General features: G+C 39.9%; 2 protein-coding genes across 7 annotated transcripts in view; both read right to left on the reverse strand.

The window, feature by feature from the left end:
• LOC116710469 (tensin-2-like) overlaps window positions 1–6,704 on the reverse strand; it is a 31,891-nt gene extending 25,187 nt beyond the window's left edge. For 2 of the 3 annotated variants that reach the window (XM_032549523.1, XM_032549522.1), the window contains exon 1: window positions 5,998–6,688. In XM_032549523.1, the coding sequence (XP_032405414.1) occupies window positions 5,998–6,117 (120 nt within the window). In that variant the 5' untranslated portion in view covers window positions 6,118–6,688. Of the gene's footprint in view, window positions 1–5,997 lie in introns of all 3 variants that reach the window. The other variant, XM_032549524.1, reaches the window with a different exon arrangement.
• A 2,870-nt stretch (window positions 6,705–9,574) lies between these two features.
• On the reverse strand, window positions 9,575–24,108 carry eif4ba (eukaryotic translation initiation factor 4Ba). 4 transcript variants are annotated; one of them, XM_032549556.1, is made up of 15 exons: window positions 23,257–23,287; window positions 21,498–21,638; window positions 19,613–19,818; window positions 19,020–19,136; window positions 18,804–18,858; window positions 18,047–18,193; window positions 17,264–17,419; window positions 16,965–17,126; window positions 16,614–16,875; window positions 15,840–15,928; window positions 15,124–15,382; window positions 14,960–14,997; window positions 13,667–13,796; window positions 13,097–13,163; window positions 9,575–10,744 (listed from the first exon to the last, which is right to left on the reverse strand). In XM_032549556.1, the coding sequence occupies exons 1-15, from the start codon at window positions 23,270–23,272 to the stop codon at window positions 10,667–10,669; spliced, it is 1,923 nt and encodes a 640-aa protein (XP_032405447.1). In that variant the 5' UTR covers window positions 23,273–23,287; the 3' UTR covers window positions 9,575–10,666. The 4 variants fall into 4 exon arrangements, with proteins under 4 accessions (XP_032405447.1, XP_032405446.1, XP_032405449.1 ...); XM_032549555.1 differs by having other exon boundaries at window positions 23,239–23,287; XM_032549557.1 differs by lacking the exon at window positions 23,257–23,287 and adding an exon at window positions 24,039–24,108 and having other exon boundaries at window positions 9,578–10,744.
• Between the last annotated feature and the right edge of the window lie 131 nt (window positions 24,109–24,239).

The following is a 24,239-nucleotide window of genomic DNA, read 5'->3' on the forward strand; positions in this document are numbered from 1 at the left end:
TTTACCATAAATCCGGTCCTTCAAATGCCTCCACAAATAATGTGCACCGTGTTAGCTCAGGAAGCCGGTGGATAGTGAGCGGGGCTCCGCAACAGAAAGCAGATTCTGGACCTGAACACAGGGAACAGAGTCTCTCTGTCCAATTATGATGATGAGCCGGGTCTAGTATCATCTAAGGATGGTTGGTGTATTTGAAGACATCTACGTTGGGAAATTATATTGACAATATATTGTTTTGACAGGTCAGAGAAAAGAGGAAAAAACTGCTGTTATGGTTCTTTGTATTGTGCTGTGGAAATGTCAGCATTTTCGTCTTTTTTTATTGAATATCAAGTTTAACAGAACTGGGCAATAAAGTGGTCCAATTTAAAAATGTTTTTTATACTTTGTGTTCAGCTACACATGTTCTATCATTTGAGATAAATACATATTTTAAAACGAACAAATGGTCTATTATTTGAATTTTTTGTATAATTGCAAATTATAAAAATGAAATAAAATAAAAACGACTCGAAATGACTTGAAATTAAAGGTTCCTGACTTGAGACTTGACTCGACTTTTGCCTGTCTTTACTTGAGACTTGACTCTGACTTGAGGACAAAGACTTGAGACTTACTTGAGACTTGCAACACAGTGACTTGGTCACACCTCTGAATCCACACACAGAATATGAACTGGAAAGTTAAAGGCACTGATTCATAACCCTCAGCTTTTCTTTTTTTTTTTCTTTAAATAACCACCTTTCCTGGTGAAAAGAAGTGGGATGGTGTTTATATAAGGTTGTGTCCTAAACCACCAGAGTAAAGCCATTTGTCAGCATGTGAGGCACATTAAACCTTTACAATTTTCCAGGAACAGAGGAGGGGCCAGGGAAAATCTGGAGGAAGGTGGAGTTGTGCCATGCTAAATGGTGGCGTGTGCGGCAGGGTGGGAGAGGTTCAGAGCAGCAAACACTGTACACTGTTCTACTGTAAAGAAGCGTGTAAAATTACTACTTTACTACAGTCTAACAAACCTATCTATTGAGCACTATCAGATGTGTACAACCTACCTCAGTTCTTAATTAATTTACTGCCAGTATTTAATAGTAAAACAGTTGCTTTTCTCGTGCGGACAGCATACTGTCTTAATATGTTATTTCTTTAACTGCTAAAATAAAAAATGCCAAGAATATTGCCTTTTGGTTTTGCTATCCCAAACTCTGTACAACAGCGGTTTAGCCTGTTGGGGAGAACAGGCTAAACTGAGGTAACTCTTAACCTCCACTAGAGGCCGCTACAGGCACCGTGTGTAGAGTCAAAAACCGTGAAAGCTTTCAATAATTTCAACCACACCACTGTTATCTAGGAAGCATTTTAATGTTGTCCATAATGTTTCACTCAGCTTGTCGATGTCCCTATAAAATAAACTTACCAACAAAATAAACAAATAAAACAGTGAAACAGACCTTTGGCGACACGTCTTGTGATTAAATGAAATAAAAAGAGTGTTTGGCCATTGTTACATTTCGGGTGAAAAAGGGGGAATCTATGATTCTTTAAAACCCCAATCTCACTATAAAGTATGAGGGTGACATTATCATGTTCTGTGTGTTTTCCTGTATAGGAGGACTGGTGCAAAAGTGTATAAAATATTTATTTCTAATTCTGCCATTTCATATATTAAAATTATTTTTGGCAACCTTGGCTGACCTTAACAGGAAAAATGTAATCAGATTTAATTAGACAAAGAAAAAGTCTTTTTGAACAGTGATTATAACGTTCAACCAGGCGACAAACATGTATTTTTCATATATTTATTATTTTCTTTTTCTGATTATTTAGCTAAAGACAGCAGTTCAGTTTAACAAGAACAAAATTAGCACAAAAAATGTCAAATGAGCCTTACGCCTCAGCAATAATGTACAGTATATTGTCGGAGGCAACAAACTTTCATTAGATGCAAATTATTCCTTGAAATGAAACATTTAAAACAACATTGTCTTCACTTGTTTTTATTTTGGAGTAGCCCTTTCCTTTACAACTTTCTAACTCAGCTACTGTGGCACAAATAGAGGATTTGTGAGCCACAGCTGAAGATGAGCCAAGAGCGTCTCCTGGTGGACAAATTGTTGTAGTGCAGCTGACTTTCAAGGAAGAAAATTATGATTACATCCTCGATTGTTTTTCGACCCTGGTCCTAAAGGCATGCTGCCCTGCATGTTTTATACATTTCCCTGCTTCAGTGCACCCGATACCAATTAACGGTATTTATTTTTAACACGATGGAGATTTATCTGTCAGACCAGATTAATCTAGTTTATTTTGAAAAGATAGGCTTAAGGGTGCTTTAAGTAAAGTCTTTTTCTAGTCAACAATAATAAAAAAAATACTTGGTAATAAAAATCAACAGATGGTAACTTAGGTCACGTTTTAAGACATAACTACATCCTTAGAAAGGATTACCCTCCTATAAAACAACTTTGGATTCTGTCATATTGCAATCAAAAACTTCAGTGACTCTTCTAATCAAATCCCCCTAAAATAACATCTGGCTGAGCCAGTTGCCTTGAAAAGCTACATAATTAGTAATCTAAGTCCACCCTCAGACAAGAAGAGTACTGATCAAAGAACAACTTATGAGACCCGTTGTAACTCCGGTTGGAGAATCTGGTTATTCAGCCTACAAATCTGAACTTTATGGAAAAGGCGCCTTCATCAGGCTCTTATTAAAAGAAAGCCACGAGAAGTCCTGTATGCTGCTTACCACAAGCCATCTGACAAACTGGGCAAAGATCTGCAACAATGTGCTGTTGTCATAACATAAGACATGAACCGAACTTTGTGGTCTACATGAAAACCGCTTTGCATGGTAGAAACTAACACTGTCTGCACATCATCTTAAGCACTCTACTCCATCTCATATTGACACATGCTGGTGGCAGCATCATGCTTTGTGGAGGCTTTTCTTGAGCAGGGAAAGAGAATGGAAATACTTTAGCAAACTAAATCAATCAAACGCCATCTTCTTTGCACTCATGCCGCATTAAAGCTGATGACGAACAATAAGGCTGTTGAAAAGCTGCAAACTAATGACACTACCAGACTAAACTGTCATGCATGTTTCCATCTGAAGTTGTTCTAAAACAGAGTAGAAATGTTTGAGTTCTTGTCTGCTCTTCTCTTTGCTAGCAGCACAAAATTATCTCTGGCTGAGTAGACATCGAGTCTCCGGAGGATCTCATGAGTATCAGCAGAATTCCAGTGTTGCATTGCAGTATAAAAGAACCCCACCCCATCTGTTTTTTTGCAGCCAATGTTTATGTCATTCCCCAACCATCTCTGACCACTAACGATAGCCTGAAGCGCCTCCACATCCAGCATGCAGATCCAGAGAGAGTCGCCAACAATCAACACTATACTGGATTTCTTTATGACCGTGACAGTTGCATGATCTCTTTTTTTTTTTTTCATTTCAGGAAAACAGCAACAGTTGCTTTTACAGTAATTCGTCTATGTTTGAAAGTTATAAAGTGAAAAAAATGTCACCCAGTTGTCCTGCAGTTCAACTAAAATCTATCCTGGACATTGCTCTCTGTGAATGGGCTGTGTACAGTAACACCCCCCCGCCACTAAACCTGCCTTTTTTCAGTGCCACCTCACAAGCGATGACACGCTGGAGACCAGGAGTCACAACCCTACGTACACACATACACACACACCCACCCCTACACCCAAACACACATAATACACTGGCTATCCACTCAGGAAGAGACAGGAGCAGGTGGCAAGCTGGGGGTACGCTCCAGTTCTGGGTGGGTATTTATAACCTGCATGAGTCGGGGCCGCCACCTCTAAACAGCCGTGAAAAAAAAGCTGAAAATAGGTGCAGGAATGAAGAGTGTGTGCGTGAGAGCAACAGAGAGAAACAGACCCTTCAAAACCATCTCAGACCTCCTCAGCCAATATGAAGCACTTTGCTTCTATCCACTGCCTCCAAGTCCACCCATCCAGCAGGGAATATGTGTTCATAATTTGGCATGGTCAAACACATGCATACACACAAGTGATCCAGACAGCTGAGAGACTTGAAACCACACGTTGGGGGGGAGGAAAGAAAGGAAGGAAGGAAGGCTTGATGCAATACTTTGGCTTCTTTTAACAACACATTAAACTTACAAGTACTGAGCTGGATGGGATTCTGACTCTTTCTTGATTTGATCAGAATACAGGCTTTATTTAAGCCCTCTGCGAGGTGCTTGTTTTGACATGTACCGCTATAAATTTAATTTGCGAGAATGAATTGTATTTCGTGCTTTTGGATCTCAGGTTTTCCCCAACACTGACATCATTCTTTTCAACAAATTAAAAGGTGTTTTCTAAACGGAGAGCACCAGATGCCGCTGCTGCTGACCTCCGGTGAGCCACGGCGGGATCTTACTCTGATTTGTTTGTTGTGGGCGACAAACACATCCTGGCGCGTAGCCTTGATGGTTGCATCAGCGGGCAACGCTTTCTTCTCGGTTCTATAAAAGTTCAAAGTGCTCGGTCCAAGTCCACGCATGCTCCTAAATAGAATCCAGCAGACAGGAAGGCGGTGAGTCAAATCCAGGCAGTAATTAATACTACTTCCTCTCCATCCTGGAGCCTCGGGAGACGTCATTAACCATTAAACAAGTGAATCAGCTGCTGTGTGTGAATTTTTGCCGCAGGCTTATTAGATATAACAATAACTTTACAATACATCTGCCCTTGAAAGCAACTAATAATTATTTAATAAATCAGCTATTAAGAAAGCTGTTAACACTTTAGACACCATTAATATTGGAGGTGAGATAGAAATAATAATAAAAAAAAGAGAAATTAGGGGGTTTTTCGACACTGTGTGAAAAGCCTGTTATCTGCCTGGGCAATTACTCATTATTGGTTTATACAGTATTAATCACTTAATTAATTCTTACTTACAAACCTGTTGTAAGGATAGTGTTATTCATTTTGCATGAACTCTTCCCATATAAACCACCAACAAATATTTGGTAAACCAGTGACGGATGAAGATGTAAACCTTATAATCTACTAATAGAGGTATAGACTGTTATTTGCCAGGTTGTTACATTATACATCGCTTACCTTTTAATCGTTTATAAAGTGTTACCAGCATAATTAATGAAATAATTGTTTAGGATAAAGCTATTTTAAAGTGTCAGCCTCATCAGTGCCTTTACAGAAGACTCTACCTATGAGCAACTAATAGGTCTAAATCTGCAAGGGGTTTGTAAACCCTTATTAAAGTTCATTATATTATTTTATATACATTATAGATCATTATTGAAAGGTTGTTAGAGTAGCTAAAAGTGACGGGTGCTTTAATAAATGCCTTAAGAGTTTATAGCTGCCTTAATGCTTTACAAAGTGTTAGTTGCTTAAGTTACTAACCATTAATTCATGTTCCCTTGACAAGGGCTGTCTTTGTACCCTCCACTGTACCCCTCATTATCATGAGTAATAAGTTGTCAATCCACAAGTTAAGGATCAAGCTGTAATCACTTTATAATTCCTTAATAGAAAGGCATTAGTGCATTGAATAAACAGTGGGAGAGGCTGAAAACATGAGCAGCACCTTGCCAAATGAGATTCTACGTCAGTGTACTTCATGAAGATGGAGCTCCACAGAGCAGGATAATGAAATGCTCCCGACAAGCAGCAGAACTGCACAGACTCTATTTTTGAGACATGGTGAGAATGGTTTGCATTTTTTTGGTTGTGACTGATGTGTGATCAGTGGCGAATGCAACCAGAAAAATTTGTAGCAATTAAGTTTCAGCTGAAATCCGCTCAAGCCAAACGATTTCATATGCGACCGCCTTGTTCTCCAAGGCGACATCAGCTTCAGAGTATTCACCGACTGATTTCCGTCAAGCTCAACATGCACTTTTTCATTTAACGAACTCGGCAATCTGCATGATGAAGAGTCAAACGTTCCATATTTGCAGTAAAAAGCTGATGGTTATGATGTACCTGTGAAAGCTGAATGATCCCAGGATGCACCTCAGGGTCCGCCTTCGCAGGGATTCCTCCTGTATCTGTACCCGGGCCGTCCTCTTTCATCCTGCTGCTGCTGCTGTGCATACACCCCATGCTTCCAGTTTTCAACTCTTCCCCTCAACCCTTATCCACTCCTTAACGCCAGCACCACGGTCCGGGCAGCTCTGGATTTATCCTTCTCTCACCGCCTCATATTTGTTTTCCTCTTCTCCCACATTTTCCTTCTCTCCCTCTTCACACCTCTGCCCTGAGCTCTGACAGCTTGTCCTGCCTTGAAATCAACCCCAGATGACTTCCAGCTCCCCCGGACTCTCCTCTTACAACCCCTCTCCCCCTGACAGAAGTGTCACTGAGAGTTGACCCTCCTCTCTGCTTCCTCCTCCTGCATTCTCCAGCTATCCTCACCCTGAAAGCTCACCGTCACCAACTCTCTCCCCCCGCTCTGCTTTCCGCTCAGCGGCACCTCCTTCTTGGGTCGTCCAAACTCTAAAATGCCCCCCTCTCTTCATGCTGCCGGACCTTTTGGTTCTCGCCTATCTCACTCCATCTTGCTGCCCCTCCACAGGGGAGAAGCGGCAGCTGTGTTGTCTTGTAGATGTCAGACTCTTCTTCCTTTTTTTCTGGCTTCACGTCAGGCCCTCATGTTCTTCTTCCTCACGGGGAAGTGATCTGACAGACCTTCTCACTGAGGCGCTTCAGCTCATAGATTGAACCTCTTAGGTTCTTCAGAGGCAATGTTTCTCTTTTTCCTTCCACCTTTCCATTTTTAATTAGTCCACAAATGCTCTAAATGTAATTAACTTGACCACTATGCTTGATGGAGCACATGACACCAACTTTCATGCATTTTTATTCCTTCTGCTTGTCTCCTGTGAAATGAAAACAATGGCAGGCTCTGTGCTTAAACCGAAGATCTGTGTTCCCCTGGCTGGATGAATTCCACCCAACTCTGGGACTCACACAGAACAGTATTTCCTCAAAGTGGGTTCCCCAGACAAAATACTGCAGTAAGTCAGAGGCTTTAGGGTTGCGAGGTTTAAAAAGAAAAAAACACCCTCCAACAATAAGCTCTTTCTGCAGCCATGTTCTTAGCCCCCAGTCAGAACGTACAAAGCGGTCTTTGGTTGAAAACTGAGACAGATCCAATGGTTGAGGGCTATTTTGGGCTGGAAACTATCAACATGTGTTTGTGAGGGTTTTAAGCTGAGGAATGCTTCTTGTACTTCTGATCTGATGTGAGCAGAGTCAGAACGCACACATTTATTGGCTGGCCTGGTTGGGAAGTGCAAAACAAAAACAAGAAACATTAAAACATTTGACAAATCCATCCAACCTGCAATTGAGATGCATTCTAATCCACTAGTCGTATGATCGATGGTACCACTGCAAATCCCTTCTGAAACTGTTTTTCATAATGCATGACTGGACACTTTTCAAAATGAGAAAGACAGTAAGACATGCAGTTAGTTAGGACGTGTTTTCATCTTCATAGGGCAGGAAATATAAAGGATGTCAAAGTTCAAACAACTGGAAACGTGAAAAGCAAGAATGATGGAAAACCTGAGTTTATCCTGCCACTATGCCCAGTGAGCAACATTGTCAGGGAAAGAGCAGAAGAAATATCCAAAGCTCAGATTGGCATCGCTACGGCGCTATAAATCAATGCGCACCATCTACATGCTAACAGGCTGCTGGGTGGGAAGCACCTTATCCTACCATCACAAATGTACAATAAATGTATAGAATTTGGAAGACTGTCTTGGTCAAACATAAACTAGTTGCAGATGATGTTTTGCTGTATTTAATGATTGCACTACATGCTCTCTCTCAAATTTTTTACACTTTGAACTACAAACTTCTATTTTATTATATGATGGAGCAACAAAGTACTGCTCAGGTACATCATTTTGAAGTGAAAGGAAAGCGATTCTGTTCATCATGTCACTTAAGATGTGTTTGTATTTGGTATGTTGACAAAACAAAGTCACATTTTGGACTCATTTACAAAAGCACCTCTATATTTGCCATGTTCCCTACAAGACGTGTAGAAAACTGCAAAGACTTTTTATGGCTTTCTTTCAACACTGATTTCTACTTGCTGCTCCTCTGTATAGAGCACAACTAACAGAGGTAGAGTCAACAGTTTCTCCTACCTGAGCTGTGGATCTTTGGAGCTCCTCCAGAGTTACCATGGGCCTCTTGGTTGCTTCTCTCATTATTGTTCTCCCTCCTGGACCTGCCAGGCGAGTTGAAACAGTGTTCAAAGCTTTGGATTTTGTTTTCTAAGCCAGCACCGCTTTAAATTTCACAACTTCTTCCTTGACCTATTGCCTGTGCCAGTCCTCATGAAGCCGTTTGTTCTTTAATGTTCTCTAATAAACCTCCGAGGGCTCCATAGAACAGCTGCATTCGATATTGGAATTTGCGCAAATAGACTTAGATTCACGATTATTTCATTATTTTAATTGGGTGACTTTTAAAATAAATTGCCTGCTGGCTTTTATTTAAGGGTGGTAAAAAGGGCCAAATACAAATGTACACCACTTTTTTTTTTTTTGTGAAGCACTGCAGATTTGTGCCCATACGTGTAGAGGCTGAGGAGATCCAAGGAACTTGAGGGAGAACTCGATATTCAAATGTCCTGAGATGTTTAATTTTGGGGGTTTATATCTGTGGACCTTAATAATCAAAATTACACAAATATGCTAAAATATGTAGGATACTTACAAAATAAGTTTCACTTTCTGAAATGACAAATAATGTAGAACCTTTAACAATATATATATATATTTTTTTAAATCGATGCATCTGTCTACAGATTGTGGCACGCAACTGAGAAGGTCTGAAGCCCCGTTATAGGTCATAGGTTACCTTGTAACAGATTTTCTTATACCATTTGCAGCAACAACTATATTATTGCAGCAATGGTCTCATTGTCTTGAAGGAGGACTTGAGATATTTTTTTTTTTACAGTCAGCATGTTGAAATTTCAACTTGAAAGTTCCGACTTAAACCTAGTAATATTGTTACTACTTTCCAAACTCCAGCACTGTTCTTAAAAGCCAATCAGTTAAATCAGATCCTTATTCCCAAGGCAAAACCCATTTTCAATCATTAGTACCAGAAGGCTGCATAAAGAACTAAAAACCACAGGCCATCTTGAATGCATACTGTGTGTGTGTGTGCGTGAGTGTGTGTGTGAAAAGCCCCAGCAGCTGCCACCAGGAGTCCGAAACTCAGCAGGGTGCTGAGCCTGAAGAAACAAAGGAAGCTAATTGCATTACAGACCACACCTGGAGACCAGTTAGAATAACACCTAAATAATCGGAATGACATTTAAATAACTTTGTTGTTCCATATGTGAAACAACGCTCCACTCTGCAAACACCAGTTTCATGGTTTGAGTTGTGCACAGCAAGCTGCTGCTTACAGATGATCTGCTGGACCCGACTGACATTAAAGGAAATGCTCCCGATCTGCTGCAGCAGCTTTAATGAGCGGAAACAGTGCAACAGCAGCTGCATGAAGCAAAAGACCACATACTATTGGAAAGTACATAATCACTCCAATTTATTGCAAACCGGAAGACAAGCTTTTGTCATTTCATGGAAATCCTCAAACGCTACTTTGGTAAAGCCAAGCCTTATCCCCCGTGGTATCAGTGTGGAGATATGCAGGAAGAGTAAATGATTCAGACAGCTGCAGAGAAGCTTTCACATGACTGAAAACCAAACTTTTATGGGCATTTAACTGATGCGGATACTTCATCAAAAAGCGTAGAAACACAGGAAGATCTGTACAGCGATTGGTGGAAAAAAACAGTAATGGCACTTTCATGGATTCTCCAGGAGAATCAAGCGGCGGCCGCTTCTCTTTCGGTCTTGATGAACAGGCGCCGCAGTCTGTTAGTCCTCTCTGCTAATACTGCGATTCAGAACAATTTAAAAGTCCCTAATTTGTTGAACATGATTGACAGAAGAGGGGTAAGGGGGGTAAATTAATAGCCAAAGTCGACATTCTTGAGCGCTATTAGTGGAAGACAGGGTTCATTGATAAATTTGCTGAGTTCATTTTCTAATACCGAATCATTTACCAGGAGATACAAAGAGCAAAAAACTGCATTTATCTAAGAAATATGCAAGTTAAATACTGCTCATTGAAAAAAAAGCTCCACTTAGTAGTAAGCTACGGCTCATTTTATCAAATCCTACCTCAGCACGCCTGGAATCCAAAAATGTACAAATTCATTTTTTTTCCTCACTTTTTCCATTTATTTATTACAATTAATTCAAGGTTTGCCATCACTTTTCCATGTGTCAGCTTTTCCATTTAAAACAAGTCCAGTAGGTGACTGTTTTCCCCTAGAACCTGAAAAGTCCAGAGGGTGGGGCAGGGAGAGAAGGGATGGATGGATGGTTGGGTGGATTGAAGGTGAAGGACAGGATTGTTGCAGGAAAAACAAGGGAGAGGGAGGAAAAGGGGAGGGGGGGCAGGGAGGTAGTGGCCCCCTCCCCTGAGAGCCACTTCCGTGTGAGAAGATTTTGTTTTTATAGACTATGTGAGATTCTTTTTTTTTTTTTTCTTTTTCTCTGGAGTTTGTCACTTTCTCCTCTTGACGCGCTATCAGGCCTCGTTTCGTCATCTACTCGACGTCCTCGGTGTCGTCTCCTTGGTCTCCGTCCATTAGCAAAGCGGCGTATTTGCTGGCTGAGCTGAACTTCTGAAGAAAGCAAACAAACAAACAAACAAAAAAAAAAAAAACATCAAGTTTCTTACTTTTTTTCTGCAGTGATTATTTTATATCCATTTCAATGTGAAATTCTTTTCCACTTTAAAGCTTTGTCTGGTTTTACTAACATTTTGTGTTTCAAGCTTTAAATATTTAAAAGGCCTAGCCGAGGGTTGAGAGAAGAGTTATACAGAACAGCGTATTGTTCTAAATAGAGGAGATTAAATTAATTCTATAAGAACTATAAGAACGTGAAAAATAAATACATTTCTTTAAAGGGAATGAAATAACTAATGTGTTTATTCAGAGTAAATAGAAAGAAATGTACAGCTACATCTCAGTAAATTAGAACCATAACTGTTTATTTCTATAATTCGACTCAAAGTGAAACTCAGATTCAGTGAATGATAAATTTTATACCATCTCCTCTAGACAGGCTGCTGAAAGCCTCCATCTTTGCTTTGTACTGGGCCAAACTTACTTCACTATTACCTCAGTTTGTAGTGGTTAAGTTTGTTACTACCTCCTGGGTTAGGTGTAATGTTGTGTTTTAACACAGGAAATGTCCTGGATGAGAGAGTGTGTGTCTGTGTGTGTCTCTGTGTGGCTGTTTCTGAAGCACAGACTCCAGCTGCAGTCCACATCTCATCAATCTCCCAAAACACTTGAATGGACTTTGCCTCAGGCTCCTCTAAAAGTTGTGGTTATCTGCACCTTTTTCTCAGTTATTTTCTCTTTCATTCAGCCGTCTGAACAGTCAGCTCCCTTCAGATTTGACCTTTTTGTAATTTATCCTGATATTGTGATTTGATATGGACCTTTACATGAAAAATTAGCTACTGCCTAGTTCACATGGCAGGATTTTAAAATTGTCGACCAATTTTCAAACATTTGAGACCACACACATACAGTTCGATCATACTGTGTGGTCCGGCAGGAGCAACACACGCACAGATTTCACTCATTAATATTCAGAATCCAGACAAAAATAAACCAGTAAAATCCTGCAATGCCATAACTGTGAAGTTAGAGTGAACAGACATGGCAGACGATTTAGAGGCGATGGCGAAAGTTTGTGAAGTTCTCTGAGTAAAATCGTTACAAAAAGAAAAGGCGTTTGATAAAGAAGCGGAGACGGCATGAGGAGCGGCTCTTTTTGTGGCATTATGATATGGAGGTGAGTATTTTTTTGTTGTTAAACTATTCTGATTTTCTTTTCTGCCGTTTCATTTAGCTTCACCGGTTAATTATATGACTAAGTTTTTGTTGTTTTGATGTAATAAAATGTTTGCATGCATTTGGCTAAGGTTGATGTCAAGCACTGCCTGAATGAATAAACGTATTACAGCCAACCTATGTCAAGTAAACAAAAAGTAACTGAGTACATCAATTGTGGTTGCAATTTTGGTCCAAATCCTCTCCTTGTTGTTTTGGTTATGATATGCCTCCACAAAATCTTGAACAAAAATTCACACATTTGTTACATATCAACAATTCGGTCCTCCATCACAGATTTCCACTGGACTCTGGGTTGCGCTATGTCAGCTGGTCTTTGTTTGGGATTCCCTTCTGTGCTTACATGACCGCACTTTCTGATTGTCTACCTGTCACATTCAATAGGCTGCGTTCTCGTTCGAAGTCGGGGGACACCACACACGCTGCGATATCGGGCCAACCCAATCCAACATGTTGAATGTCCCTGATTTTAGATCGGAGCGGTCCCGGTGTTCTTCCAATCGGACCAGATCAGTCTTAATGCACCACATGGCAGGATGATCGGCTAAGGTTATCTTAAAGAGTTGTCCCGATAATAAGAGCGTCCTAAGATTGTCGGACGGGGGAAACCGGGACAAAAAAATCTTGCCGTCTGAACTAGGCTTATGGAATGGCCAGTTATTATAAATTCATGCCACATCTTTGCAGACATTACCGTTTCTAGGCTGCTACATTTTTACAATATTGTTCCTGTAGCTAAATTATCCATCTGGTATTTGTTAAACTTGTGCTATTTTATAAAGAACATGAAAAAAAAGAAAAGCGTACTGTTCTGTGAAAAAAAAGCATGTCAAATCTACTTAATTTATCAAAAGTCGATCCTAAATATTAATTCTTTACCTAAATAACCCGTATTAAATGTCAAACATTATTAAAATTGTAATATAGCACACATTGGAATATTGTCATTTCATTTTAAATAAAAGTATCTAGATCATGTTATATATTTTAATTTTGGTCTTTGTTTAAATGTAGTGAAATGTGGCATTTTACAACATGCCAAACATGTATGCATAACATGCACACATGTTATGAAAATGTATGCATTAGCAAATGGTAGCGACTTACGGGGGTTGGGGTTTCCTCGTATTTCTTTGGCTCTGGAGGAGGTCTGGAGTCTCTTTTGTTGTCCTTTCTACAATCGGAATGAAGCAGAACCGTTTAAAACAAACACCAGTGAGATAATGCTGGGTCTCGGCCGATAAGACAGTTTAAAAACCCACATAGGTACAATCTCTGAAAACCAGCAAACTGATTTTCACTTTGCTTAATCCACCATGTTAGAATGTCTAGATCATAGCATAATGTATGCTACATATTTAAAAACTGAAGTTGATCAACTACTCTACTGCTTAGCTATACATAAAACAGGTCAGAATACTGAAATAAAAAAGCCAATTCTGAATTACGCTGAGTTCTTCTTTAGCTCTGATGTCAACTTTGACCTAAATGATTTGGTGCAGCCAATGAGTTTTGTGTGGAAGCTGGACATCATGGCATTTGCATGTTGTGCAACATGAGGGGAAAAGATCTGATAGAAACAGTAACAGAGAAGGCCAGTCTTTACAGATGCCCAGGAACTGTTCTCAGTCTCATTAGGAGCTTTGGAAAACTATTTATTCTTATTTTGTAGCTGACCTGTCTGCCTCCTTTTTTCTGTCTTTGTTGGGCACCTCTCCTCGGCCCCGCCCAGCTCCAGGCCCTGCAGGCCCCCCTCGTGTCCGTGGGGCCCCTCGGTCCCGACGCATACCATCAGCCTTGTTCTCATCTTTAAAAAGATGACAGACACTGAGTGAGGGCCTGATTGTAGTGTTTGTACACTGGACAACACAACAACAAAAATACAAAAAAAAAAAATTTTTTTAAAAGCTCTGTTACAAATGGAACCTATATGCACCAAATGAGAACTAAATTTGAGCAACATAAAAACTGTTTCTATATCGATACAATAGAAAAGAAAAAAGTTTTTGAAAAAAAAGGCAATAAATGTGTTATCTGGAAAATGTGTTGGTTGTTGACACTGCAGTAGCCATTTACTTTTCATTTTTATTCATCAGCCCTTTCTGTAGCTACAACAGTTCTACCTTAATGAGTGGCAGCAAAAACTCTGAAAGCACAGAGACAAACCATTTTCTTCAAAGAAATAGACAGAAAACCAAACAAGTCATTTTAAATGCCTCAAAAAATAAAAAGGCGACAAAATGTAAAAAGGATTGAGTATAGAAGTGAACTATAGAAGTCTGGTTTGCTTGCCTCCAAGGCCGGTGTTTTTATATTTATTGCACAGCCCTGCAGACAACATTAACATATCTGTACTGATCAATGTATTATTTCGTAGTGGCCAGAATAACTGTTATACTACTGCTTAAATAAAAGCAATTTAATCTTTATGTAATACTGTGATATCGCTGTGTTTAATAGAAACAATGTCAATGTACTATAAAGAACTGATTTGCCATGTTGCAGTTTTGTAATTATGAGAACGTTAAGGTACAGATATGGCTAAAATATTTACCATTTATATTTATCTAAAATAAAAGAAATCCTGAAAACCCCTTTTTACAGACGGCTGTCTCTCCACATGGTGTGATGATGCCTTCGGCACAATACTGTCAATGAAGGAACTTTGTAATAATAAATAAATGCTGAACAGAAAAGTGCTTCAAATCTGACTTTTGCAAATTGTTTGTAACCTTCAGTAAATAGGAATAATTTTTTATCCCTGTTACCTTGATGCAAAGTTTGCCTTAAAACTCAAAGGGTAACAAACCTCAAAATCCTCTAAAATGTAGCAGTAATTAGAGCGATTCAGTGGCTTCATGAACATGGCTGAATTACCATGGCTGTTAATGGGTTTCTGCTACACAGCCACCTGTAGACTGATATTCTTGCACGTGGAGTTTGTGTTCAGCACTCACTGGCAAACCTCACCTTTTCCAGGCCCTCTTTCATCTCCAGAACTTGGCGAGCTGCAGTAAAATAAAGAGCAACAAGAGATACCTTTAAAAAAAAAAACAACTTTAGACAAGCGACTTAAAATCCATTCTTTTTCCTGGGCATCTCAATATTAGCTGTGGCCGTTTAACAGTGATCACCTGAACTTTGGGGGAGCCGAACCGCTCGGAGAGACGGGAGAGACCGGGGGCCGACCTTCTCCCTCGTTGGAGCCTGTGCTCACAGCACTTCTTTTGGCCCAAGCGTTCTCCTTGGGAGGAGGGGCCGGCATCACTTTCAGCGGCTCCTTTGAGGAGCCGGTGGAGGTCGGCCGCGGCGAGGAACCGGGGGAGGAGTTTCCTTCTCTCCCAGAGAAAACCTCATTCTCCCCAGAGCGCTCGCCATCTAGACACCTCGACCCTGCCAGACGAAAGTCCTGTTAGAAGAACTCTGAAAAATGTTTCTAAATGGCACAAAGTAGAGCTTTTTATACCAGGAAGAATGCATGTAATGCTCTCTCTGTTGAAAACTGAGCAACAAATTTAACTTATAATGCCTTGAAAAAGTAGACATACCCCTGGAAAATGCATTATTTCATGTTTTGTAACAATAAAACCACAAATTTGAACTTATTTTATTGGAATTTAATCTGATAGACACACAAAGCAGAGCACATTGTGAAGAAATAATACATGAAAATCAAAACGCACTACCCTGTACTGATCAAATGAAATCCCACTAAAACACATTGAGGTCAGGGGCTGTGGAGCTTTACATGTTTTTTAAGGCACTGTATGAAAGGAAAGACAATGTACTCTTCCAGCTGTATTTTTAGCAGCAGGCTCTGCCGTCGAGATGTAGAGCAGAAATATCTCACCTCTCCCAGAGGTGCTTCCTGGCTGCGAAGACTCACTTTCTGTGCGAGATCGCTCAGATTGAGTTTCCTCGTTGCGCCAGCTGGGGTCCCTGAAAACAAGAAAACAATTCCTTCATTTCTGTTACCAAACAAACAATAAAAAGAACATGGCTGTACTTCTACTTGGGCTTTAAATTCAAGCTTATAAAAAATTATGTAAACACAATCGCATCAACAAACTGAGCTGTTGCGTCCTGTTTTATTTCTAGAAGTTTAACCCAGTCTCTGTCGTAAACACAGCAATCGAAGGAGCTGTTGCTTAGAGTTTTATGCAGATTCATCCCATGGATTTTACATCTGCCTCAAAGCTGATCTGTTTAACATTGCTTTTGTTCTTGATGAAGAGTTTCTGCTGTCATCAACACGTTTTCTTCAACTTAGAAATTACTCCGGGAGCAGTGCCTCTGGGTTTTTTGTGTGTGCATGTTTTGTACTCCCAACCCTCCATCAGCCATGGCAGATAGTTGCTCGCACTGAGCCTGGTTCTGCTGGAGGTTTCTTCCTCATAAAAGGAGAGAGTTTGGTTCCATTTTCATCTAATGCATGCCTGATTTCTATAAAGTAACAATAAACTGCACTGAAATGTATAAAATTGACCTTCAATGTGATACTTCTTGTGTAATGCGTAAGAAAAAAAAACTTATTTGAACTGAAACTGAACTAAACGCAATACATTCGGATTGCTTTTTCCTTGAATGGCTGCTTATATTTGAACTGCAAACACGCAAGTGTTACCTGTCTCTCATCTTCCTTTCAGGTACTCGGCTTTTGTCCACCTCTAGTTGTCTTTGCAGCCTCTCCTCTTCTTTTTTCAGCCTCTCTTCCACCTCCCTCTCCTTGGCTGCCGTGTCAACTGGTTTTGCCCCACCGAATATGGATGAGGACCTGCCTCCAGAGCTCGGAGGGGCAGCGGGGGATGTGCCTCCGCTGCTGTTACCCTCCTCCTCTTTCGGTACGCTGCGGGGCTTCAGTTGTAACTTAGGTCTTTGCTGAGGAGCTGGGGGGTGAAAATGAAGTCAGTACGGCTCAGTACATTTTTTTTTTTTTGTAGAAAACTGAACTCAAGATTTGTTGAGGTAACCTCACCTCTCTCCTCGCGCCTGTCATCTCGTCTATCGTACCGGTCATCCCGGTCGCCATAACGATCCCTGTCGCCGTAACGATCATTGCTACCTCGACCATCTTCATAATCTCGACGGAAGCTGCTTCCAAAGGCACGACGACCTCCTCCACCACGGGAGTCGAAGCCTAAAAAGATGACATGAAGACAGAGGCAGAAGCTAGAGCATCTTGCTGTAGAGAGGAAAGAGCTATTCAAAACACCAACACCAAAAAGAAGAAAACAAAAAACAAAACAAAAACCCACCCAACTCTGAAAAACTCACCTCCTCTATCATAGTCTCTGCGGTCCCTGTCGTCATAGCGGTCCCTGCGGTCTCTGTCGTCATAGCGATCACGATAGCGGTCTCTTCCTCCATCATAACGATCGTCCCGTCGTGACCCCTCTCTGTAACGGTCTGACTCATACCGGTCCCGTGATCCTGTGATGAAGAGAAAAACGTTTTTTGATACAGATGCACAATAAAACCGGATGAGGACTGAAAACTGATCATTTCCCGCTTAACGAGTATTACACCGGCCAGAAACTCAAAAATATTATTTTTCCCAGACAATGAGTACACACTAGTTTAAAGAGTACACACTATTTAGGTGTTTGTTGCCCCACACCACCTAAATTATGGAACGACACTATTTAGGTGTTGAGATGTTAAAGTTTTAAAACAGACCTGCACCACCTCAAGTCCTCTCACCCATGTTGGGTTTACACTGTGTGATTATGGCGGTCTCTAACTTTCTCAAAAATTGTAGTCTGCTGCAACAAACATCCAATTACTGTTATGACTGAAATGTTTAAACCCTGTAATGTTTTTCAAATGGCATAGTGTGACATCACCTCTGCTCCCAATAAAAACAACAAATGAGCATTTACTGCAGAAAAGCTGCTTTAGGCTCCTATGCAGCTGAAATGAACAAACTGATTTAATAATTTATGAAATCCAATCACATTTGTGATGCATCATATAAAAAGCTTTATACCAATATTACGTATCCACAAAATTATTTGCAGGGAACATCTAAAAGAGGGATAACTGGAAATTTTGACTTACTTTCGCCAAAAGCATCATCCCTCCGTGGGGGTCCATCATCGTTGTCGGCACTTGGCCTAGCTCTCCAGTCGCTGTCTGTCTTGTCGGGACCCATGTCTGCCATTCGTCCACCCCTGTCTCTGCCTCCCATGGATCCACTGTCTCGTTCTGGAAAGTAAAGAAAGTATCTTGTCTTAAGATTGACATTTACCATGTCAAGTTCTTGTAATAATATATCTGCTAAGCTTAATCTCTTGTATCAGAGTATGTAACATGATTAAAACTAAAAAAAAAAAAGAAGAAAAAAAAGACGCTCGGATCAGTTGGCAGTTTACATTTGCATTGGATTTGCATGGTGCACACTTCAGTTCACTAGGAGTAAGAACATCAAGCTTAGCCATCTGTTTTCTTACTAGATACAATGCATCCTGAAAGTATTCACATCACTACACTTTTCCCACATTGCATTATATCACAGCCTTATACCAAATCGTCATAATGGGGTATGTGTGTATGATTTTGAGGAAAGAGATTAATTTAATACAATCTGGAATAAGGCAACAAAAAATGTTAAAAAAAAAAGGAAGCCAATTTATGGCAGCTACTTCCAATGTGGGAAAGTTTTAAATATGAAAGGTAGTATCACATGGATGAGAGGAGTATAAATATTGCACAATGAATTGTTAGTAAAAAATCATTTTAAATTATGGGGAGGGGGTAATAACGCTTTGGTAAACAGAAAAAATGTCCACCATCCAAAAAGAATCGACAAACAAACCTTTATCATTTGACTGGTCTGCAATGTCGACACGAATCCTCCGGTTCCCCAAGTTCTGGAAACATGAATGGTGAACAAAGAAGCACAACACACAAGATTTAGTTTTTTGGCTGAGTGATCTCGCATAACAAAAGGAAAATGGTAGGAAATACATAAAAAAATTAAAATAAAATATTAATCAAACTAATAAACGGTTTCTGAAGCTGTTCATCTCACCTCTTCATTCAGACTGAGGGCCTGCAGGAGGGACTCCAGGTCATCAAACTCAGCATATCCAAAACCTTTCAGCCTCTCTGGGTTACTGGGCTCTCGAGGCAGACGTACTGCGCTGATCTGGAAACAAAGAAGAAAATAAAAACCATTAAACGGAGCCAAAACTTCACAAACTCAAGGTAACCAAAGAATAACACAAAAAGTTTTTACAAATTGCTTTTACTGGTCTAATATACTTTTCAGACATATTAAATTTTGTGAGGGGGTTTTATACAAGCAATAAGCCACAATAATCAAAACAACCAAAACAATGCATTAGGTACTTGTTGTGCTCATTACAACATATGCTTGCACAAATTAATCTCTTCAGTAAGAGAATTAATTACTGAATTAATTCAGTAATTAATGTATAAAAAGTGTAATGTATAAAAAGTGTTATACACCTTTTTTTAAAATCAAGAACCACGGTTTTAGGAGCAGAAATCGTGATTATCTTGCAACAATCATGACATACTTTTGCCATATCAAACACAACACCTCTTATGGAAATAAATTGTGTTAACTGCATGTTGGTCCGCCGTGTAAGCTATACCTACCGCCAAGCCACGAAAGAAGTCTTTTATCGAGTCCTCTGTGACGTCGTAGGGCAGGTTTCCCAGGAAGGCGGTGTACGGTGGGCTGCGAGGCAGCCTGGCGCGGTCGATGTTGGGCTCACGTGCCGAGCGAGGAGCCGTGGGCAGGATGGACCGGTCAATGGGTGGGGCCCGGTACGTATCCTCCTCAGTGTGCCAAGATGTGGCAACTAAAGTGATTCAATTGGGATACATTTTGCAAAAAGATTAAAAAATATATTTCTAACCATTGCTAATTTTTTCTACTTGCATTCCTTGTGTTAAATACTCCCGGAGTAAATAAAATTGAGCTTAAGAGAAAAAAAATGTATAGCAATGCAATGACATTAAAAAAAAATTATTAAGTATTAATAACATGCCAAGACAAACCTAAATCATGCTTAGTGAGTATCTCCAAGATTCACAATTTAAAGTGAAAACAGTTTTATGTGCTGCTAATTTAAGCCTCTCACATGACTTTAATTCACCACTTTGTAAAAAAAAAAAATTCTAGTCTTGAGTAGCAAAATGTTTATTAAATCTGACTCAAACTATCACTTATAAGTTTATTATTAGAACACAGGAAATGCCCAGATACAACTGCATGACAACTAAAGCCAAACAAAAGCCATCAGTGAAAAATATTGACAATCATCTTTACTCAGAGTTTAACCCAACCTTTTAATTTTAGCACTTCTGCAAATACTGCAGAAACAGGTACAACTTAACAATTAAAATATTTTATTGTATCAAATAACGTATTCATATAAAGTATTCATATTCTCTTCTGGATTTCCTCTACTAGAAGTTAGCCATGGTTGAAACCAAAAGATTTGAATATCATTCAATCGTCGCCCATCTTCATTCTGTATATGGCTGTCAGAGGTAATTACATTGTCAGCCGACAGGTGAGCAAACATTAACCAGAAAGAAAAAAAATCATTTTAGCAGATACATTCAAACTCACAAGCTGGGGGTAAAAGAAACACACAACTAAAATGCTGACAGGTTTCCCCCCCCCCATCCTGTTGTGTGTTTGTGAGAACCAGCAGAAAAGGCCTTTCAATCCAGACATGTTTTACATGAGATAACATAACAGAGCTACACTTTTAAACAATGTTCCCATTTGTTGTGGAAAAAATAAAATCTATTAGTGAATTAAATTAATACCAAGTTAATTATTTCCTCAATATAAAAGTCATCCTGCCAGAATTATTATATACACAGTATATTGATCCTGCAGTCACATGTTTCCTGTTGTAGTTCATATTCATGGGAAAAGTGCACAAATGAATGCTCAAACATATCACGCACAACTAGTGCAAAGTATAAAAATGGTCAAGAATGAAGAAAAATAGAATGTTATTTTTAATTATTCATAACATTGTCAACAGAGCTAAGACCTAGCAAAACTAGCATTGCTGCTTGATTTCAAATACAGGTATTCCCTGAGAGGATTATAAGTCTGACAGCCCACCAGGCTTTACTTGCCCCCCACCAGGCTAAAGCTAAGTGTCTAGTTGACGCATTGAAGTAGGCATGAGAGGGAACACGTCTCTTTCATCCAGTCAGAGTATTCGCTCCAAATACAGCATTCACTTTGACAAATAACAAGCAAAGCAGAAATTATTAAACAAAACAAAACAATTTAGAAAAACACAAGAAAACCTAATACAATAAATGCTTCAAATTTGTACCCCAACAATATTTAGCTAAGAACAGAAATACTTAGTGCCCCTACCAGAGGGCTTAGCAAGTTTTCTGGAGGAAACCCTGAAATGTTTACATTTAGTACATGTACATTTAAGCAGAGGTACTTCCCTGCACTACATCTACTGATGTATTTTAAATACATAAATTATTGGCTCACCATCTCCGTCCAGGTCGTCGGTCTCATCAGCCCAGCTCGTGGACTTGGATGGGTAGCTAGGAGCAGGAGTACCGCCTCCACCGTCTTCTGCCAGGAAGTCATTCAGAGTGAGGGTCTTTCCCTTCTTATTCTTCTTCTTAGCTGGAGGAAAGGTGTACAAAGCATAGGCCTGTCACGATAACAAATGTTGCTGGACGGTAAATTGCCCCAGAAGTTAAACGATGAGACAATTTTCAAGTAGTATAATTGTAATGGCATAATATTGCAGGAACACATTCGCAAAGATCAATAAGCTTTAAATTCTGATGAACATTTTACAAGGGAAGTGGAAGACATTTAAAATATCCAAAGTAAACAAGTTAACAGAAACAACAAGTAAAATTAATTATGAAGTCTATGTCACCAAAATTGTCCTTCCAAAAAAAAAAAAAAAAAAAGACATAGTTGAGACCAAAGCACCAGACTGAAAACTTTACCAGAAAGAAAGAGAGGAAAAAACAAACAAAAAATCATGCAAATGAAAGTTGAGCTTGTTTTAATTTATGGATTAATGAATTGATTTATTGTGACATGACTAACAAAGCATTTGGTTAACTAAAAGAATAAACTCAATTATGACTTAGCTGTGCTTCATTAAACTACTTTATGTGTATTTTGATTGACTTGCATTGGTACTGCTGTATTACACAAATTGGTTGAATTTTTATTTGCAACATCGTCTCAAAATCATCTGCTATGATTTAATCTAGAGATAAACTAATCAAATAAAGATTGACATCTGTCAAGTTTTTCCAAATTAGTACATGAAAAACTTCTGTTAGATTTGAAGATTTGTTTCACATTCAATAAATGCTTACAGCTAAAAAGTCAGATAAAGGGACTCATGTACAACAACCAATAGCAAGTAATTACTACACATTTCAGAGTTTAATACAAATCTGACCAAATTAAGGATATATTCCCAAACATGTCCTTCTTCCTAGTGGGTTTTCTGCAGCATTCAAAACTACCTCTATTAAAAACTAGTAGCATATTAACTTTAGTGTGTTATACTCATTAGAGGGGGAAATTAATTGTAACACCATGTCAGGCCTAGAAGTAAAATGGAATCAGTATCAACCAGATTAGCCTGATCTCGTTGAGTTGAACGATGTACAAACACAAACTAACCTCAAGGTGCTTGACTTCTAATATTTACCTCCATTGGTTCATGCATTACAGGGTTTGTTGCAAAGCCAAACATTAGTGCAACTGAAAAAAACTCCCATAATAAGTTCTCTGTTTAAGTTGCAAGGGGGGAAAAAACTAACAAAAAAACGTATTACTAATCTTTAAGCACAAGCAAAGAACAGTACATTTTAAAGCATATTTTAAAGTAATGAAATGAGATGTTCTTTTTGCCCACTGGGAAGGACTCCAGTCTGAATGCCAACCAGGGGCCAGGAGATGCTCAGGGGAGCTTCACACAGCTCATAAAGCAGGCTTGATTTGTTTTGCTTTGAGAAGAGAGAAGAACTCTGAAACTCGGGTGTCAGAAACACACCTTAACATCAGAGGAAGAAAAAAAAGTATTTAAAACTCTTTCCAATTTAATTAGAGATAAACATGCCTAACTAAGTAGCTCTAGTTGTCTGTCCACGTGTAATATACTAGCAGCAACATTTTTGTCATGACCTAATACTTTATTTGGCATGACGTTTTCTTTTTGCGTTACTAAAAAATGTTTTAAGTGTGTAGTTACTGGGAAGTATAAGCACACCAGTTGTTGCCTTCATTATCGCTTTTGTCTCGATGTCTTTGCGGGCTTAGTCAGCAAAGTGCTGCTGACGGAGGGTGCGGAGGGGGGGGAAGTATCCCTGCTTAGCTGGCTAGGTTTTAGGGCCTAGTGCAACGTCGCAGCGTCAGGATCCAAGTGCGCCATCAGCGGTTCCAGACTCGGCCGACTGGGAGAAGACAGCCCAAAGTTGGGGGAGATGACCTGTGGTACGTACAGGATGTGACCCAACAAGTCCAGCTGCCTCGTTTCATCAGAAACGAAGTACCAGGGAGCGGCGCCGCACACGTGGGAGAGACTCTCCAGGCGGCCCGGACTCCTCGGCCCAACCCCTCCTCCACAAAACGCGCCTGCGCCCGACGCTTGTTTGCCCGTAGCGCCAAGGCGAGCTCCGCCGCTGACTTACAATGTGCCAGCTCCGAACACAGTTAGCAACATTTACCAACGCATCGCCTGTAAACGTTACAGTAAATAAACTAAAGCACCAAAACACCGAGGTTACGCTCCCTAAATAAAGAGCGTTTTTACTTGTAGGCCGAGGCATTTCAGATTACAAGTCGTTGCTTCGTTCATTCGGCTTCCCCTGCCAGCTTCGCCTTTAGCGTGCTGAAACAGCCCATAAACGAGTTCATAGGCACAGGACAACGAGACGAACCGCTAAAGAGACGAATAACAATAATTTTACTTTATTTCTTAGACTGTCCGGAGATATAAGCCCGTGGAATTCCCTCTAAACGACTCGTATCGTTCACCCACATAAACCTCACCTGACGCCGCCATGTTGGAGAAGCAATTCGTTGTAGTTCCCGGATGAAAGCGTCAGAGGTTTATTATCGGGGGCGCGCATCGCAGATCACGGGCCCGTGCCTCCTCCCATGTTTACTCCCTGACCCACATCTGCTCCGTTATGGCTTTCTATTCAGTTTTATGCCTAAAAACATCTGTAAATCCTAATTGTTGGATTTTTT

The sequence above is a fragment of the Xiphophorus hellerii genome, chromosome 20 (assembly GCF_003331165.1).
Source record: "Xiphophorus hellerii strain 12219 chromosome 20, Xiphophorus_hellerii-4.1, whole genome shotgun sequence".
In the NCBI taxonomy this organism is placed as follows: domain Eukaryota; kingdom Metazoa; phylum Chordata; class Actinopteri; order Cyprinodontiformes; family Poeciliidae; genus Xiphophorus; species Xiphophorus hellerii.

What these genes read in the sequence shown, in the direction of transcription:
- eif4ba (XM_032549555.1), bottom strand. Translation starts at nt 23,272, where the DNA reads ATGAAGGCAACAACTGGTGTGCTTATACTTCCCA. An exon ending in AGACCAGTCAAATGATAAAG is followed by an intron (nt 18,194 to 18,803) that starts GTTTGTTTGTCG and finishes TTTACTTTCCAG; the next exon opens with AACGAGACAGTGGATCCATG. An exon ending in AGGAAGCACCTCTGGGAGAG is followed by an intron (nt 15,383 to 15,839) that starts GTGAGATATTTC and finishes TTCGTCTGGCAG; the next exon opens with GGTCGAGGTGTCTAGATGGC.